This window comes from Diorhabda carinulata, chromosome 9 (genome assembly GCF_026250575.1).
Source record: "Diorhabda carinulata isolate Delta chromosome 9, icDioCari1.1, whole genome shotgun sequence".
Lineage (NCBI taxonomy): Eukaryota > Metazoa > Arthropoda > Insecta > Coleoptera > Chrysomelidae > Diorhabda > Diorhabda carinulata.
In genome coordinates this window covers 17839929-17859185 of record NC_079468.1, presented here as the reverse complement: position 1 = coordinate 17859185, position 19257 = coordinate 17839929, and the positions used below count along the sequence as shown (strand labels likewise).

The 19257-nt window shown below is 33.9% G+C and overlaps 1 protein-coding gene across 1 annotated transcript in view; it reads left to right on the top strand.

Moving 5' to 3' along the window:
• The window catches only part of LOC130897965 (hemocytin), a 75389-nt gene that overhangs the window by 41534 nt on the left and 14598 nt on the right, over positions 1-19257 (top strand). Inside the window, exons 33-56 of the mRNA XM_057806961.1 lie at positions 1041-1212; positions 1929-2124; positions 2886-3110; positions 3172-3210; positions 3813-4054; positions 4167-4900; positions 4983-5107; positions 5170-5366; positions 5426-5611; positions 5669-5851; positions 7842-8127; positions 8198-8381; positions 10664-10769; positions 10856-11174; positions 11978-12142; positions 12328-12675; positions 12771-13042; positions 13603-13796; positions 15612-15826; positions 15889-16208; positions 17979-18233; positions 18304-18606; positions 18663-18959; positions 19011-19245. Coding sequence (XP_057662944.1) covers positions 1041-1212; positions 1929-2124; positions 2886-3110; positions 3172-3210; positions 3813-4054; positions 4167-4900; positions 4983-5107; positions 5170-5366; positions 5426-5611; positions 5669-5851; positions 7842-8127; positions 8198-8381; positions 10664-10769; positions 10856-11174; positions 11978-12142; positions 12328-12675; positions 12771-13042; positions 13603-13796; positions 15612-15826; positions 15889-16208; positions 17979-18233; positions 18304-18606; positions 18663-18959; positions 19011-19245 — 5798 coding nt within the window. The remainder of the gene's footprint in view (positions 1-1040; positions 1213-1928; positions 2125-2885; positions 3111-3171; positions 3211-3812; positions 4055-4166; positions 4901-4982; positions 5108-5169; positions 5367-5425; positions 5612-5668; positions 5852-7841; positions 8128-8197; positions 8382-10663; positions 10770-10855; positions 11175-11977; positions 12143-12327; positions 12676-12770; positions 13043-13602; positions 13797-15611; positions 15827-15888; positions 16209-17978; positions 18234-18303; positions 18607-18662; positions 18960-19010; positions 19246-19257) is intronic.

Sequence of the window (19257 nt, the reverse complement as noted above, 5' to 3'; positions counted from 1 at the left end):
AGGATTTGCTTAAGAAAAGTCATACCATCATCCATCAGATGATGGAAAAAGCTTATAGAATGGAAATAGAAATATTATTTATAAATACCCAACAAACAAACATTCAATCAGGATAACGTCCTGATGAGAAAACTGAAAGAACATGGGATAGAAACTAAGGTGAAAGGATTCATCAATAGAAAAGGAAATATAAGACATTGTAACTAACATAGATATGGACAGGCTGACGATCTCTTAGCCAAATTGTTTCATTTAGCCATAGAACTGCTTTTGAAACAATTTGAGAAACGAACAAGGGCTAAATAGTCGTTTATGCAAATGATAGTGATATTAACGAAAAAGACAAAGATTTTGAAACAAATCAAATGCTACAGGAATAAACAGCAGACGTTGAAAAGGTGATATTAACAATAAATAGCAGCAGTAGGAAAAAAAGAGCTGGAAAAAATTATGGGAAAAGTATGATAAAAGTAAAGCAGCTTTAGGAAGGTTTCGATTAGCAGAAATGAGGGAATATGCATAATAATGGCAGCTAATAGGTTGTGACGTGCTAATGAGACACTACTGTGAAGCATTCCATCAACAAGGGTCAGTAAAGTTAATATTTAAATATAATGAACCGGTGTATGGAAGGGATAGGAATCAAAGAGAAGTAGGAGCTAAGACTAGTGAAAAGAAATAATAAGAACAATCCTAGTATTAATAAAAGTTTACAATAACGAATGCAAGCAGCGTATTCCGATGAAATAATGGAAGCAACGAATGGTGGCAAGAACGTGAGAAGAAGAATGAAGAGATTGAAAATAAAATACCTCGGGCATGTTTGAAGGGGAGGAACGCAAAATCGTTCGTTCAATTAAGATATAGTGGGCACCAGGAGGTACTAGAAGTTAAAGAATAACCAGTATGGGATTGAGTTTAAAGTTTTTACATGTAGCAAGTTATTTTCAGCAAAAACTTCTGATCTATTACGTGATAGTTCATACATTAAAGACAGACATAAAGATCTATTTATTAATTTAATTAATTAAAATTTACAGTGGAAAGCCGTGTACGTCGACAACAATACCTACCACCTTGACGACTTTCGCTATGGAACAAGAAATGCAATGCGATGAAGGTTGGACGGCATGGATTAACCAAGTAACTGCCACTGATAAAGAACAAATAAAACAAGAAGAAATTGAACCTATACCTACTACAGCGGTATTGGTGAGTAGCATCCTTTTGGAAAATGAAAAAGTTGAGTAGGTGTTGACACAAAGTGGGTACATCAATGTACATCATTTATTCGTGAAACACCGGCCGATATATTGGAGAGAGTACATCAAAATTGGACCCGGCGCATGGGCTATCTAAAGTGGAGCCGTGTCCAGAATTTGCATGAAATCATCTTCAAACATTAAATTATACTAATCGTAGTATCGATTCTAATGAAGATTTCATCAATTTTTTCAAATTTTTTGTGGTTTTTTTCAAAATCAAATCCTATACCTCTTAAAAAATACTGATTGTAATAAACTTCTTTAAGGAAGCAAAACTAGTACTTTAAATCATGCATACTGATTAGGTACAATTTAAAAAAATGTCTGTTGCCAATAGAGTTAGTCTGAGGCCATCCTTACTTCCTCACACCCACACACACAATCCTTGTTAGAGCACTGCAATGAGCATTCCATTATAGTTCCATATAAACCTAAAATTTTCTCTTCTAGGGTTTTGATATTTTTCTCAAATCATTCCAATCACAGATCTCATTAACTTTCTCCGTTAGGTACTTGGGACTCTATCAATATAAAGGACTCAACTGCAATAAGTAGGGAAAATAATTTTTAAGAAAATGTGCCTTCGAGGATTTTGTGAAAAATGAACCAAACGGCTTTTTTCTCCTTTTGTATTCATACATTCACATGAATATTTTTTTCCAGAACCAATTAAAAGATTCCGCAAAATGTAATGTAGACATGATGGTGGATATTGAATGTCGTACAGTTAAAGATCACATTCCTTCTAAAGAAACTGGCCTAGACGTGGAATGTTCTCTAGAGAAGGGTCTGATTTGTAAATCTTCCGGAAAGAATAAGGAATGCCCTGATTTTGAAATACGCGTCAAGTGCCAATGTGGTAAGAGAATTTTGTTATATCTAGAAGCAGTTAATCGAAACTTTCTGATTATATCATTATAAAGGACTATATTTTGTTTCATACTCCACTGTAGTAAAATTGAGATTGATACTTGATTCCATATTTAACATACATTTCAAATTCCGTATTAAAATATTTCTAGGTTATGTTCTTGGTGTTACTGCGTGCCTTTATTCCTTCACAATTTGTTTTTAAACAGTTTTACATAGATAAATATACAAAAAAGGGCCTCAAACGATTATCTTTTTTGAGATAAATTCAGATTGTAAAATATTTCGATGACAAGACTACTACGCACTGTTTTTGTTCAATAAATTATTATTTTCATATTAGGAAGTCTAGGTATTTTCATTTGTTTATTAATTAATTAAGAAACTTAATAAACCGACAATAAAAATGAATAAAAGCAAAAAATTAGAAAAATATATAAAATAGCTATTTTATTGGGAGCACAATTTATTGTACTTGTAATATTATGACACACTAGAAGAAGACACAAGCTTACCTTAACTAAATCATTCCAAAAAGGTTTTTTTGTGATATTCATCAAGCTACAACACAAGCTGAAAAGTTTCTTTAAATACAAAAAAAGCAAGAAACAGATAAAAAGAACTATTGAAATAAAAAACAACTGAAACCGGTTACTAAGAAAAGTCACGCCAAAAATATTACTTCGAAATGTACTTAGCACTCTTGGTTAGTTTATTTCCATTGGACTAACCCAAATTTTGTCATTGCAGAAGCTACAACAACACCAGTACAAGAGCAAATTACCACTGGTGAACCAGCATGTTTCTTAAATGACACAAGAGAAGATATAAGAGATTGTTCTACGTATTATGTATGCACGTTTGGTGTAAGAGGAAATAAATGGGTGAAAATGACTTGTGCCAATGATACACTTTTTAATCCGATCAAGAAAACGTGTGATTCCCAGAGAGAAGTTGAAAAAGTTAAGCCGTCATGTAAGTATGATATTATAAACATGATATTCATTGAAAAGTTATATGAAATTATTATTTTTAGGTATATCTGAAATTGAATATACTTTCGAAGAGCCGATACGTAAGTATACCTATTAATTAATACCATTAAATAATTTGAGGTGCTTCGGGATACAAAAGACACTAAAAGTAAACTTGGATTTCCTTCTCATACCAACCCCCAGTGAAGTTCCCCATGTCTCTCTCTTATGTAGGTAATTTTACGAAACGAGTTAAAGAAATTTAAAAATATATTTATTTCTATGTTCTTGATTCTAGTGGAACTTCTCCAGGTAACTTATATTTTGTGTATGTCTTGATCTAGAATGGTACATGACAAAAAATTTGTGAGACCATGTTGTCCTCGTTATCTGTTGACGATGTTTGAGCCCACACTAATCAGATTATTACTATTGAATTGAATTAGATTAGAAATAATGTACAAGCACAGTTTCCCGTCAGTTCTATAGAGTTGTAATGATTGGACGTTAGGATGTGCTTCAAAGCAGCCATAGTCGTTTGCAATTTATTATCCTTATTATCCCTATTTTCCGAGAAGGGAACTCTGTTTATCAAATTATCATTGTTTATTTTCATTATCAAGGTATACATGTAGTTAAAAGTATAAACATCTTAGCCTGTACATGGTTGTGTATTTTGGGTAAACATTTTTCTTTGTTATAGCAACATGTGCACCAGGTACTGTTTATGACAATTGTGCTATCAAATGCAAACAACTTTGCCATTACTACAGCTTTTTAGTGAAGAAACAAGGTTTATGTAAAGGAGAAACTACATGCGAAGCAGGATGTGTCTCAGCTATTAGAGATAAGCATTGTCCTGCGGGATCTGCATGGTTAAATGAAAATACATGTGTTAAGACTAGTTCTTGTTTGTGCGTCACCGAGGATGGCAAACCTATGAAGGTTAGTACTTGTTGTACTGTTCCAAACAAATGATTAAAATGTGGAAGTTCTACGTTGAAATTTCGGAACAAATATCTTATTATTAATATCAAATTATTCATATATTTTCCAGCCAGGCGAAGTTATTGAATACGAAGAAGCTTGTAAGAAATGTCAATGTATAAACAACGTAATAGCGTGTCAAGAAAACACTTGCACAACTCTAAAAGAGACTGAGAGTACTAAAATGGAACCAACTACTAGTCTAACTCGAAAATCATCGTCCAGTGCATCTGCTCCTATTGAAATAATTGAAGAAGAAGAGATTCCAAGTACCAAGAAAGCTGCCACCACTAGCTACACTAGTAAAAAAGTTAGTAGTGGAGCCGCTCCGGTTGAAATAAGCGAAGAAGAAGCTCCAAGCACAAAAGGGCTCAAATATACCACTCATGCTAGAAAAAAACCTACAAGTCAAGCCGCTCCTATTGAAATAACTGAGGAAGAAGAGACTCCAAGTACCAAGAAAGTCGCTAGCACTAGCTACACTAGTAAAAAAGCTAGCAGTGGAGCTGCTCCTGTCGAAATGAGTGAAGAAGAAACTCCAAGCACGAAAGGACTCAAATACACCACTCATGCTAGAAAAAAACCTACAAGTCTATCTGCACCTACTGAAATAACTGAAGAAGAAATTTCTATACATACTACCACTACCACAGAAGCTACTACTACAACAAAGATGCTTAAAGTAACTGAGCGAATTGTCGTTGAGACAGAAGCGCCAGTTGCTGCGGGTAAACCGCTAGTCTCTGAAACCACACCCTATCCAACTCCAAGTGTCACTCCACCTGAGAAATGTACTAAAGACAGGTAATGATAACGACTCTTAATATAGGATATATATTCAAATTGTTGTTTACTATAGTTAGGCTTAATTTGTATGTTGTATTAGGTTCATACCGCTGATCCAGGGAGATTCTCCTTTGCCAGACGACGCTTTCAGTGCCAGTAGTGTTTTGGAAGATATTTTCTCTCCTAGCAATGCAAGATTAGACAGCGATGTCAGTGAAACTTCCGGTATGTCTCATAATATATTTTGTTATCAATTTGCCATATATAACTATTTTATGTTGTGATAGGAGGGAGTTGGGCGCCGAAATATCCCAATGAAAATCAATATTTGGAAATTAACTTTGGCAAACAAGAACCTGTTTATGGAGTTATTGTTAGAGGAAGTCCAATGTATGATGAATACGTGACAAGCTATAGAGTGCTATATAGTCCAGATGGACATACTTTCTATTATATCCTCGACAAAAATACCAAAGAACCAGTTGTACGTATTGCCTAATGATTATATTACAATGATTATTTCATCTAATCCGTTTGTTTTAGATATTTAGAGGTTCTACTGATTCAACAACTGGCGTAAAGCAATACTTTGATGAACCTGTTGAGGCTACAAAAATCCGTATCAATCCAAAATCTTGGAATAATGGTATATCCCTGAGGATAGAGCTTGTTGGTTGTGCTGAAACAACTCCAGCTCCAACCACAGTTGAATCAACATCGATAATTATTGTAACTTCTTGATATGTTAAAAAAATGTAGTCGATTATAATTAATTTATTTTTGCAGGTAACAACAACTCCAGCTCCTGAACGCTGTAACGATCCACTTGGTCTAGATAATAGCTCACTATCTTTGTCTCAAATATCTGTTAGTTCTTCTAAGGATTCTCGACATGACAAATCCAATCTCAAATTAAGCAGTGACTCTGCATGGCAACCGCTTCTTGATTCACCTACAGAATCTGTTATGGTAAGAAATTATCGATTACATAGATATAATATTACAAGTGAGATAAAAGCTCGTTAGTAACGAACGGTGGAACACCAATAGGGGTGCTAGGGTAGTATAGGATTGAGCAACCCTTTATATTTAGTACCTTCTTGAGCGAAACCTGTTTACTAGGAAATTTAGCGAAAATTTCGTTAAGCTGACAACACTAAAATAGAACGCAGTGTTGTGAATTGTTCAATCAGAGCATTGTTCTTTTTACCGATCATAAAGAATTATATTTTTCGCCTTAGGGTTTAGAAGAGTTTGCTTGGTCAATTTATTGAATTTATTATTGATGTTTTAAATTAATGATGACTGGAAATGAAAATTTAACATAACTGATCGAGTTTAGAAAAGATTGAAGGTTGAGGTGCTTATTTCCATATAAATCACTTTCATTTAAAGTGATTGGTGAAGATAATCGTGTCTAATTCATGTTATACAGTAAAACATTTGATGATTCCAGATATTTGAATCATTATTATTGCGCCCTGTTATTTGATTGTTGGGCAAAGTGATCTCGAAATATATGAGAATATATGAGAAAGTCTATTTTACTCTTCTACTAATCATTCTTTTATTTTTCTTAAGAATTGGACAAAGAAAATTTGAAATCTGACCAGTACATTGATGCCACTAAAATTTCATTTGTATCTAAATATATTATTGATTAGATTTTCAACACCACAAAAAATATTCACTCAACAACGAAAAAACCGGGTCCTTCAAATTTACCTCAATCTTCATTAGGTTTTCTAATAAATTTTGTCATTTTAATAGCGGGTATTTCTCCCTCTGCAACGGTGAAGGGCTCTAGCTCTGTCAGGTATCGAAGAAATTGAATTTATGTTTCTTAAAATAAGTCGAAACGTCAATTTATATCTATCTTTCAAAAATTATTAAAAAAACTAATTTTGGAACAGAAGAGACTAAAAATCAAGAACATTTAGAAACATAAACATATTAAATGGTCTAAGAAATAAGAAATTAAAGAAAGAAATTGAATTTTGGACATACTCCATCGGTATAGCATTCTTCACGAACAAAAATTTGGAGCTGATTTAAGTCACTAGAAGGAAGATGACGAGTCTTACACGCTTCCCTAAATTATCCCACAAACGATTTATGGGATTCATATCAGGTTATCGTGCAGACCAATCCAGATCTGTGATTCCCACCTGCTCCTAGTATTCGGCGTTATGTAGAGACATTATTCTGCCTCAAAATGAATTGGTCATCAATAAATGGAGCAAATGAGGTCACAATCTCTACGAGCACTTTATCAATTTCCCTCAAAGCAGCCAAAGCCCCATTAATAATAAAAAGCAGTTCAGTTCGATCGTGAAAACTATTTCCTTCCCAAACCATAACTTATCCCTTGGGATAATTTAATGTAAAAAAATTTAAAAGCACAAATTAGCAGTACGTTTATCAAATTAGTATTATGAGTCATGACACTTCAATTATTCTGGATATTGAAACAGGGAAAACGAATGTTCAAGTATCTCGTGCGAATTGTTAAAAAATAATTTTCATTGTTTGGTACACTTTATTTTAAATTGATCTCGTTAGTAAATCTCCACAACCAAGAGACATCGATCTGGGAAAAAAATATTACGCCATGTTAAAAAAACATAAAAATGCAGACATCAAAATCGTAATATTAACTCTAAACGAATTAGCTGAAGAATTGAAAGGAATAATACCTATGTTTACAGCCGCGATTAGCATGAAAGTTCCACAAAAACAAAAGTTGAAGTGGGAATTTCTTAAGCAATTCATTACTTTCAATCAATGAAAGATTTTAATAGTTGAATGAATACTCGGCATATTTTTTGATCGGAATATCAATCAACTTTGCTGAAAACATTGACGTTGAGGACCTGGTAAAACGGTTCACTGATAGAGAGATCGAAAGTTATACTTTTTTTAGTTACTTATCACAATAAATAGTTATTTCATATTTTAGTTCAATTTCTTGGAACCGAGAGAGTTGACTGGTGTAGAAACAAAAGGGGGACCGGATGGTTGGGTGGAGAGTTATGTAGCAGAATATTCTCACGATGGAACAAATTGGAATCCAGTTTTATATGAAGGAAAAGAGAGAATATTTCCAGGAAATTACGATTCTGATATGCCTCAATTGAATACATTCCAATTACCTATTAGAGCACAATACTTGAAAATTCTTCCCAAAAAATGGAAGAACAACATTCAGCTTCGGGTAGAAGTTCATGGATGTTATTTACCATATCGTGAGTATTTAATGTAGTTCGAAACTATCCTTAAAGGTGGAATATTTACTTTTGTTATTTTCTTTTTAAGCTACTGAATCTACAATAGAATCTACTGTGCCTACTACGACTATTATATATGAATGTAATTATTGCCCAGGAATACCTGAAAAGAATGTCAATCTGGAGGTTTGTAGATGTTTGTCAACACAATATTGGGATGGACAACAATGTGTTCCACGTTCTGATTGTCCATGTGTTGTTGGGACAATGAAGTAAGTTAAGAAAAAAGCAATTGTATGATCGATGCAAATACAGAAATACTTTAAATGAATTTTCGTGGCCGGAATTTTGCATATAGACACGTCTTTTGTTCTTCTTTTGTATTCCTTGCAAACCCTTTTAAATATTTTCTGATGTAATGAAATAAGGATCAAATAAACTTTTGCAACGTTTTCATCAAACTTATATTATCCTGACGATACTAACACGAACCATATATTTTATCCTTCTCTATTGATCACAGAAATATATATTCACTATTATAGTAACTAATTTTTTAACGATCTCATTAGCGTCAATCGTGGCATTTTTGGACTTGCCATTTCTCTATTTTTCGCCGTATTCATCCATGTTCATCCTGCATGTTTCTCTAAGTTATCTGCTCATCTCATTTGTGGTTTTACTCTACTTCTTTTGTATAGGACACAATTATCATTTTGTTTTTTCATTACACTTCTTATTTGATTATTTTTCATTTCAGTTTATGTATCTCGTAACCTGTTGTTTTTGTTTTGTTTCTTATACACACATTCTTTTTTTTATTCATCAGTTTCATACCTCGCATCTCTGTGCCTTCATAAGTTTGTCAATGTTTGACTTATATGAGAAATAGGAAAAAACAATTGTTGTATACCATGGTTTTCATAGGGAGATATATTTTATCATTTGGGATATATCCTAATCTGCCTAATGCTAACCATGCCAATCTAACTACTCTCTTAATTTCTGCTGTTGTTTTTTGTTTCATTTGTTGAGCATAATCATTTTTTCCAGATAGTGTTAGCTATAGTGTCTCGTTTTTTCAGAGTTTATCATAATATTCTTTCTTATATATTATAAATGCATCGTAATCCGCATATTTCATGTTGTCCATATACCGGATGTCCGCTGGGAAGATATACTAATGTCGGCTATCACGTATGGAATACAATATCAGATAAATGTCCGCCAATCTCACACATTTCACGCGCTATTTCATTAATTTCATCACGAATATTTTATTTGAGTTGCTCCAGCTTTTTTGGTTTGTTTGCATAAACCTTGCTTTTCAGATATTTCCACAAAAAGAAGTCCGGAGCAGTCAAATCAGGCGACCGTGGCGGCCAATCAACATCATTATTTCTTGAAATAACTTGTTATGTATGGAAAGAGGTCTCGTAATAATTCCATTGTAATCCTGGCTTTATGCGATGTGGCACCGTCTTGTTGATCCCACATATTAATCAAGCCCAAAGCATGCAGTCGTGGCGTTAAAAAGTTTTCAATCATATCACGATATCGCTCCCCATTGACAGTTACCGTTACGCCGTAAGTAAGGTCCAATGATTCCTCCTACCAACCTAACCAAATTGCACACCAGACTGTCACTTTTAATGGATGCAAAGGGGACTGAGGAATAATTTGAGGGGTTTCCTTTGCCCAGTACCTCGTCACTCATTATGATTTTTTCATGAAAATCGGGATTGTCATGGGCGAGCTGTAACATCCTATTGGCATATGTATGGAGGCATAAATAGTCTTCTGGAATCTTAAATGGAAACAAATGTCAAATGTGCAAAATTGTGGCCAAAGTTTTTCTTTGAAAACCAAGCTCCTGAGCACGGCGTCGAATTGAGGTTGATGGATTGTTTTGAGCACTTTCTTGGGCAGCAGTAATGTTTTCAGATTAATAGTGCGTCTTGTTGGCACGTTTTTCTCCCAAAAATTTCACCTTTCTCATCTTCACAGTAATAGATGATTGATTTTGATAAAATGTTTTAACGATTAAAACACGTCGGTTTATCGAATATTTTTCCATCACAAATTCGCCACATCTCTACTTCACGACTGCCAAATATGAACTGTCAAAACTAAGGTTTACCAAAATGGCGGCAAAACAAAGTATTGTACCTTCTCGTAGGACACCCGGTATTTGTCCCTGTCTTCTTAGTCTAGTTTTTTAAAGACATCCAGGTTTGATTGAAGACTTTAGATCATACTGTGTCTTCCGGTCTCATACCTTTTTAAATTTATTTGCTTTGGTCCTCCATAAATTTTAAATGCTGTTGCTTATATTTATACCTATATTGATTGATATACGTATACATAATCGTTTCTGCTATTTATTAAGAAGCTTCCATGAGTCCAATCAACACTATGAAAAGCATTGTAATAATTGAAAATATACTTATTGGTTCTTCTTGTTAAGTGATTTTGTGAATGTTTTATTTGTTAGTAATAACTTAGAGACTGTTCTATATGCCTCAACTACATGTTAACTTATTTTTTATTCAAGATATTCAATCGGCGCTATTTATGAAAAAGAAGATTGTTCAGAATGCATTTGTAAGCTTGGAGGTGTCGAGCATTGTACACCGAAGAAATGCGAACCTTGTGCCGAAGTTAGTATATTTTTTTCAAATTAATTGAGAACAAATTTTTTGATAAATCAGTGGTGATATTTATATAATTGTCATATTATATTTAGGGATTACGGAGTACTGTTACTACCACTTGTGCTTGTAACTGTCAACCATGCGAGGAGGGAACTATCTTATGTCCAACCAGTAACATATGTATTAACTCAACTTTGTGGTGTAACGGAGAAGAAGATTGTCCCGATGATGAAATTTATTGTGCAGAGTATGATAGAGAAGAGACTTGGACTACTCCTCGTGAGGAACTAGAATCATTGTTGGAATTGGAGCCAGAACCTGAATTTACCACCAAAAAACCTCTAACTACAACTATAAGGCTTACTACTGAATCAACGACTACTGTTACACAACAGCCTACGACTCCTAAAGGTAAACATTTAAATCATCTGACAAATGCTCGATGATAATACGTATATTGTACTGTTATTTTCAACTCTACTTGAAGTTTATCTTGATGGGAGATATAAGTTTAAACGAAAGTTATATTTTTTTACTCAACTTATTCCCGCTTAACATTATGACCATCTGAAATTACCTAATTTCATGTGTCGGTTTAACACTACCGAACTGAGCTTTCCCCACAGCCCAGAGTAGTCTTGAATCGCGTTGGAATTTTAAAAATTTTCGACGTTTCGGCTCCCACTTTGGAGCCATTATCAAGAGAAGGGTGGAGATAAGGTGGTTATTCGTTTATTGGTAAGAAGTGTGTCTCAATCTGCCTACTCCACGCAACTATTAACCCCTTATTCTTGGTTGATTCCAAGACCTCAATCTGCCAACTCCTTGGAATTTTACCGAGGAAATGAAAAGCTGAAACAAAAAAATATAAAATGATTAAAATAGAAAATAAAATGCTTACCTTCAAGAACACTATTGGCACCAACACACTCACTGCTGATCTTGAGCTCAAGCATCCAATGAATTTTTATTCTGAGAAAATATAGATAGGATAATTCACGAGACTTTTCTTTCCTTAAAGACTCAGTTGGAAACTTTGCTTCACATTTTTTGAAGGTACCTATTTCAACGTGGACAAATTATTCTGAAGTAATGTTTAAGCTTTCGAGGAAGTGTAGAAGTTCTAAATTCTAGCAGCGCCCTCTCGTATGTTCCCCAAATTTGACTTCAAGTAAAATTACAGATCTAATTTATGGTAACCTTTGTATTTTCAGAAGAAGTATGTCATGTAATTGTTTGTCCTCCTGGATTTGAGAAGGTCTTGAAGAAGAACAGCAAGAAATCTCAGAACAAATATTTGTCACCAATGATAAGAAATACAAATACAAAAACATCTAGTAGAAAAGGAGGTAGAAACATTTCGCAAAAACCAAAAACTTGTAAGTAGAATGATTGATGCAGCTTAGAAATTAGTATAATATGAACTTTTTCTAAACTAATATGGAAATTTTTCATTTCTTCTGACCACCAGTCGTAATCAAAATTGTTCAAAAATCCCCCAGCACTTTGATGTCAAAGTTGATTTTGGTAATAACAATGAATTGATGATACTTTTCTCTTTTAGCAACTAGAAAATGGAACTTACCCCCTCCTAAGAAAATGGATAAGCCAGAAAAAGTTTGTGAAACATATATCTGTGTACCGAAATTCCCGGAAGACCTCGAAGACTCTAGTGAAGAGAGAATGTTATTCAAATGCCCTGAGATAGAATGTGAAGACGGTTTGATCCCAATTATAGATAACAGCAATAGCTTCTGTCGAGAATTCCACTGCGAAGCTCCACCTAAGCCAGATGCGCTGTGTAAGGTGAATGGAAAGACATTCAACACTTTTGATAATGTTGAGTTTACATATGACATCTGCAACCATGTTTTAGTCAGAGATTTAGAATACGACAACTGGGAAATATCACGTAAGTATATCTATAAAGCAAAATTTATCACATTACTAATGAATGTACCTTATTTATTTATTGATAGAAAAACATTTTTTTTTTCTGAATTTCAGTGAAAAAAACGTGTACAACAGTTTGCTCAAGAGACCTAATCATCCAACAAGATTGGGAAGAGTTTATCATTCATCCTGATTTCACCATCGACTTTGATGGATACACTTACACACTAGATCAAGCAATTCTATTAGCACAAACGCAATCTGATTTTATTATAAAACAAATTGGTAACACCATATTATTCGCTTCCCCAAAATATGGATACTGGGTTATTTATAACAGAGAAGGAGATGTTAAGATTGGAGTGGATCAGGAGTTGATTGATAAGGTAAAAAATATCAAATTAACACCAGCAAGTGGCATATATTTCTATGAATCTCTAAGATTGAGAATATTTCTATTTATAATCATTTGTGAGGTCTGGAATAAATGAAAATAAATAAATAAACTTTCGTAAAAATTATTTAGAAAAAATACTATAAATAAACCGCCCGCTACTAAAAAAATTATATACAAATAAACATCAAATGAGTTTCGATATTTATAAAAAATGTGGAAGACGCCGAATTTTTTAAAATTCCATATTAGCTGGACAGGGCCGACCTAAGCAACCATTTTGCGAACTTATTGCGCCAAAAAGCATCTGTAACAATCCTCTATACAATTTGGTTGCAGGTTATGTGCAAGCGATATTCATGTAAATGTATTGTTTACAAAGATAACTTTGGTCAATGCTTCACTCTTTTTCCAGATAAATCATTTATGCCTTCCTCAAAACTAACAATAATCGTTAATTGTGGAATCACTTTTATTTTTCTTCAGTAATATTAAAATCAGACTCAAAAATAATAAAAAAAGTTACAATACGCTAATCCCTCCATTATTTAGGTTGATGGATTGTGTGGATATTTTGATGGAGATAACGAAGGTGAAAAGAGGAAACCAGACGGCAGCTTAGCAAAAACTACGGCTGATTTTGGAGACAGTTGGGCTCTGTCGCACGACCAACCAGATATTTGCCATGCAAAGGCTTGTCCGCTCGAATTACAGAATAGAGCTTGGACTCTCTGCAACAAAGTAAAGTAAGTAGAATTAATTCACCATTTATTATAAGTAACCCAAATAGCACAAATACAAACATATTATATCCTAGGAATATACGTACGTTTGGCATATACCTAGAATTTACTCAAATATCCAGGGTATGTTTCAGGTATACACATCTCACCTACCCCATTAATCCCGTATTTATTTGAATTAAATTATCCACCTAAATATCTACCAGGGGGCAACTAAGAATGGCCGTGGGCCATATCTCAGGTACGGATTATATTACAGCTTCAAGAAAAAATTATAACAAAAGTGGCCCCGAGAAACACGTGGAAGCGTTTACATACGTCTTAAGATATCTATAAGAAAAAAGAGAAATCACAATATCTAAAATATATGAAATAAGGCCCTCTAGCATTCACTTTGCTTATTAAATTGCTTAGAATTTATTTTATATTGCTGGACAAAAGCTCTTTCAAACAAAATCAAGTTTATTAAAATCGATTCAGCTAAACCAGACCAACAGACAATTTTTATAACAAAGTGCCCACTCTTTCCCACCCCTTATTTAAAGAGATCGACTAAAATGCGTTCATGGTCACATTTAAAGTCATAAAACTATATGAAATCACCAGGTGAGATATTTCCCATATTTTTTTTCATATATCCGCCGTCAAAACGAATATTTAAAAAAAATTCATCGAAATCGGATAATTTTTCGATTTTCTAGAGCGAAAGTATAAAATTACCAATCTTGTAAAATGAAAAATACGCAGAATTTATTGAAAAATTCAATCACTGTATATAAAGTGCCAGTTAATTGGATAAATTTAAAAAAAAATGCTTTTTTTAATTTTGTATTTTGAAATACGTCCTCTAGCTGTGAACCGAAAATAATTTCCCCTAAAGCTGCAATATAATCTGATTCTTCCATATGGCGGACGCCGTTCTTAGTTAGGAAAGGTGAGGTTAGGTTAAGTTAGGTTAGGTTAGGTTAGATTAGGTTAGGTTAGGTTAGGCTCATACTCAAAATATTGAGCGACTTTGGCGAGATATTCATGATAATATATGTACCTCGTTATGGAAGAACTATATCTCATTATAGTCAGTATTTTAGGGAATTTCTATTTAAAAAGACATTATTCATATTCAAATGGTATTGAAGAATTTATTGAAGAAAAGTCACGATTGTATCCAATAGAAATTGATGATTATTTGTACGTGTAAATAAATTATTATTGTTAGAAATTGATTTGTGTCATTACATTAGTCGTAACTAATTATAATTAATGTTGGAGAGGATTCGAGGCGTAGGAGCTGGAGTATTAAAGATAGTGTAAATGTTTAACAGACCCTCCCGCCCCTAATCCTCTCCAACATCAAGTATTTACAAAATATGAACTATTCAAGACGGTGTACATTTTCCAATGTTCAAACCTTAAAAACTACGTGAAGAAATGTTTTCAGTATGTATAACATACTAAAATTTCAAGGAAATCGGGCGTATGCAACCTAAACTAAATAATTACCGAATTTTGAAATCAGAAATTTACTAATGTAATTAAAAATAACGGACTCCTAGACTCGTGCATTGATGCAGACATTCAAGTATTCACTATAGATATACATGAATTATAAAGAATATTTCATGTATAAAACAAGTATATATTTGAACATTCTCTCTATACATTTATGTTTGTATTTGAAAAAAAATACCTGAAATAATTTCTATTTGAAATATATATGGGAGGGTATATTGTTTGCACATTGGAAATGTTGTATATGTACATGTAATATCCTGTGTTATCTGGGAGCTAGGATTTATTAATCCTGTTTTTCTTCTGCAGACAAAAATCTTTATTCAAATGTGGATACATACTGGACGTTGAATCTTTCTTATCTCATTGTTTGGAATCTACTTGTTCGTGTCTAGAACGATCAGTGAATGATCCTAAAGGTGAAGAAATCTGTAAATGTGACGCTCTTCAAAACTTCGTAGCTGATTGCCTTTCATCTGAACCAAGTCTTGACTTATCAAACTGGAGAATAGAACAAAACTGTCGTAAGTATTATTTATATATTTTTTGGGAAATGGAACATACTTTCATTTGTATTCATTTCCAGCTGCACCTTGTGAAGCTCCATTAATATATCAAGACTGTTATCAAAGAAGATGCGAACCTAGCTGTGAGACTTTGTCAGATCCACGTGCTTGTCCAAAAGTCGATGACATGTGCTTCCCTGGATGTTATTGTCCGCCCGGATACGTCAGAGATGGAGATAACTGTGTCCAACCATCCAGTTGTAGAAATTGCGAATGTGACTTGAAACCACATCTGACTTACACTACTTATGATGACAACCAGTTTACTGTTAACGGCAACTGCGTATATATAATGTCAAGAGATGTATCAGCTACACTGGATAATAAACACGAATTTCAGGTATATATCTTATTTAATATTGAAATAATGTATAAAATTGAGAAAGTCTATAAGAACATAAGGGACAGAAACTCCAGGAATTTCATCAGATACTAATTTTCATGAAAAGTATTATGAATTAACTATAATTTTTTAATAGGATCCTGCACCTAGTATATTTCAAATATTTGGCACGGCAATACTTAAATATGAATTGTAACTTCAAACTGATTTTATTTTTTCTTAAGTATTATGCTTATTTCTACTTACAACAAATGAGAACTTTAATATTTAGCAGTTTGTTGTGTTTTTCTACATGAATATTCATTCTTTCGAAAGCCTCTATTGTATAACTTAATTCGTGCGGTTTGATAAGAGATGTATAATACTACATCGTTCCAATATTCCAAACCTGCGTTGGAAAGCTAATGTTATTGTACGTCTTCGTCATCGTATTTTGGTGGAAGTTTATGGTGAATATGCTCTAGCTGAGCGAACGTGCCAAAAGTGGTTTGCACGATTTAAAAGTGGTGATTTCGGCTTGTAAGACGATGAACGTCCTGGGCAGACAAAAAAGTTTGAAGATGAAGAACTGGAAGCATTACTCGATGAAGATTGTTGCCAAACACAAGGAGAGCTCGCAGAATCTTTGGGTGTCACTCAAGCAGCCATTTCAAAACGTTTAAAAGCAGCTGGATACATTTAAAAGCAAGGAAATTGGGTCGAAAAGCGATTCTGCATGTCCGAAATGCTGCTGGAACGCTACAGAAGGAAATCATTTTTGCAGCGGATTGTTATTGGTGTTGAAAAATGGATCCGTTCAACCAGCCAATTCAACGGCAAAGCCGAATATCCAAGGCAACGCAGGTAATGCTCTCTATTTGGTGGGATCAGAAGAGTGTGCTGTATTATGAGCTGCTAAATCCGGGTGAAAGCATCAATGAAGAACGCTATCGAACACAATTAATCCGTTTGAAGAGAGCAGTATCCTGGAATATGCGACCAGGCACGAGACAATAATTTTCCATCATGACAACACTCTGTCCCACGTTGCTATTCTGGTTAAGAACTATTTGGAAAAGAGTGAATGGGAAGATTTACCCCACCCGCCTTTTAGCCCAGACCTTGCGCCTTCTGACTATCATTTGTTTATTCTACGTCAGAGCAAGATATAAAAAATTGGCTTTGAATAATACTATTGTACCTCTTTCTCTTAAATAAACGTTCAAATTTTGAAAAAAACCGCACGAATTAAGTTATAGACCCCAATAAATCGATGTTAACTGTTTCAAAATTTTTCTTTAGTTTTACTCGAGTGTAGCTATAAAAGAAACATCTAAACACTTTGAACACTTCTTAGTTACTTTCAAGCTGGACACACATGTTATATCTATAATATTTATTGAGAGATTTGAATATATCCCACAGCAATTAAATTATTTTCTAAAGAATGTTTATTCATTTCATTTAGACCAGAAACATTTGGAACTCAAGCCTAACAACGGTTTCTCGAGTCTAAAGTTGTGATTACGAACTGACCAACAGACAATGAAAATTATATTGAACTTTTCGCTACTTTTAAGCGCTTTGTATATAAGGAATCAAGCTGTAGAACTGCATCAAACAATGAAATATAACAGTCACTTTCTCCAACACTATTCGATCCTTTCTTACAACCCTTTGATTAGATAGATTAGCTACGGAACACCCTGTATATCTCAGATTGATTTGTTAAAATCGATTATTGATACATCTATATAAGCCTCGACTTGAAAAAATATTTACTTACAGATATTGATAACAAACGCACCTTGTTCGAAAACAAATACCAACAACACCATCCAGAAATCGGAAAGCTGTATTGGAAAGATTACTATTCTCTACAAAGGGCATAAGATCCATGTACTGAGAGATCAATCAAAATCGAAATTGAAGTTGATCGTTGATGGAGAATCCATTATCGATATTGTGGAAATTGCTCCAATTATAAATGTCGAAAAAGAAGGAAACGATTTAAAAATTGTGTTACCTGACGTACAAGTTGAAGTGAGTTAACGATTCTATTGAATAATTTTTCATGTGATTCATATCATTATCGGTAAAATGTCTCTTTTAGGTATTTGTTGTATATCCAAGTCTGGCAGTAAGTATCAAAGTACCATCTTACACTTACGCTGGTAAATTAGAAGGTATATGTGGAGATTGTAATGGTAATACTAGGGATGACTACAGAACACCTGATGGTAAGAAACCTGTGGATGAAAAAGACTTTGGACTTAGCTGGTTGTATGAAGATCTTCCTGGTGGTCAAAATAGAGAACAATGTGCACCGGAAGAAGTAAGAGAAGAAAAATGTCAAATACTACCAGGACAACGAGATCCGTGTAGCCAATTATTAGACGGAAACAAATTTGGACAAGTGAGTAAATATAGAGTTTGTAATATGGTTCACTCTTCATATGAATACTGTTTTAGTGTGCGAATTTGTTAGACCCAACTCCATACTTTGAGTGGTGTCGTAAAGATACTTGCGAAGGAGACCCGACAGACTCATGTGAAGTTTTAGAACAGTATGCCAAAGAATGTGCTAAAATCGGTTTCTGCGTGTCGTGGAGAAATAATCTCTGTCCAGCACCATCTTGTCCTGCTGGTTTATTCTTTTCTCCTTGCGGACCTGTGCAGCCAGAAACTTGTGAAAGTATCAAACAATCTAGCGAATTGGAAAACAATAAAAAAAGTTTTGTTGAAGGTTGCTTCTGTCCTAAAGGAAAGGTAATAAATACATACGTGAGCTTGATACAGTTATAAATTTTATGATTTTAGGTTTTATTAAACAGTACATGTGTAACTCCAAAAGAATGCATCACTTGTGACAACGAAGGACATCATCCAGGAGACGAATGGAATAAGGATAAATGCACGAAATGTAGATGTGAAGATACTAATTTAAAATGTGATACTCAACAATGCCCTGATCCTGCAAATCTTTGTGAAAGAGGATATCATGCTGTTAAAGTTCCCTCAAATTCTGATGATTGTTGTGAAAAATATACTTGTGGTGAGTAGCTTT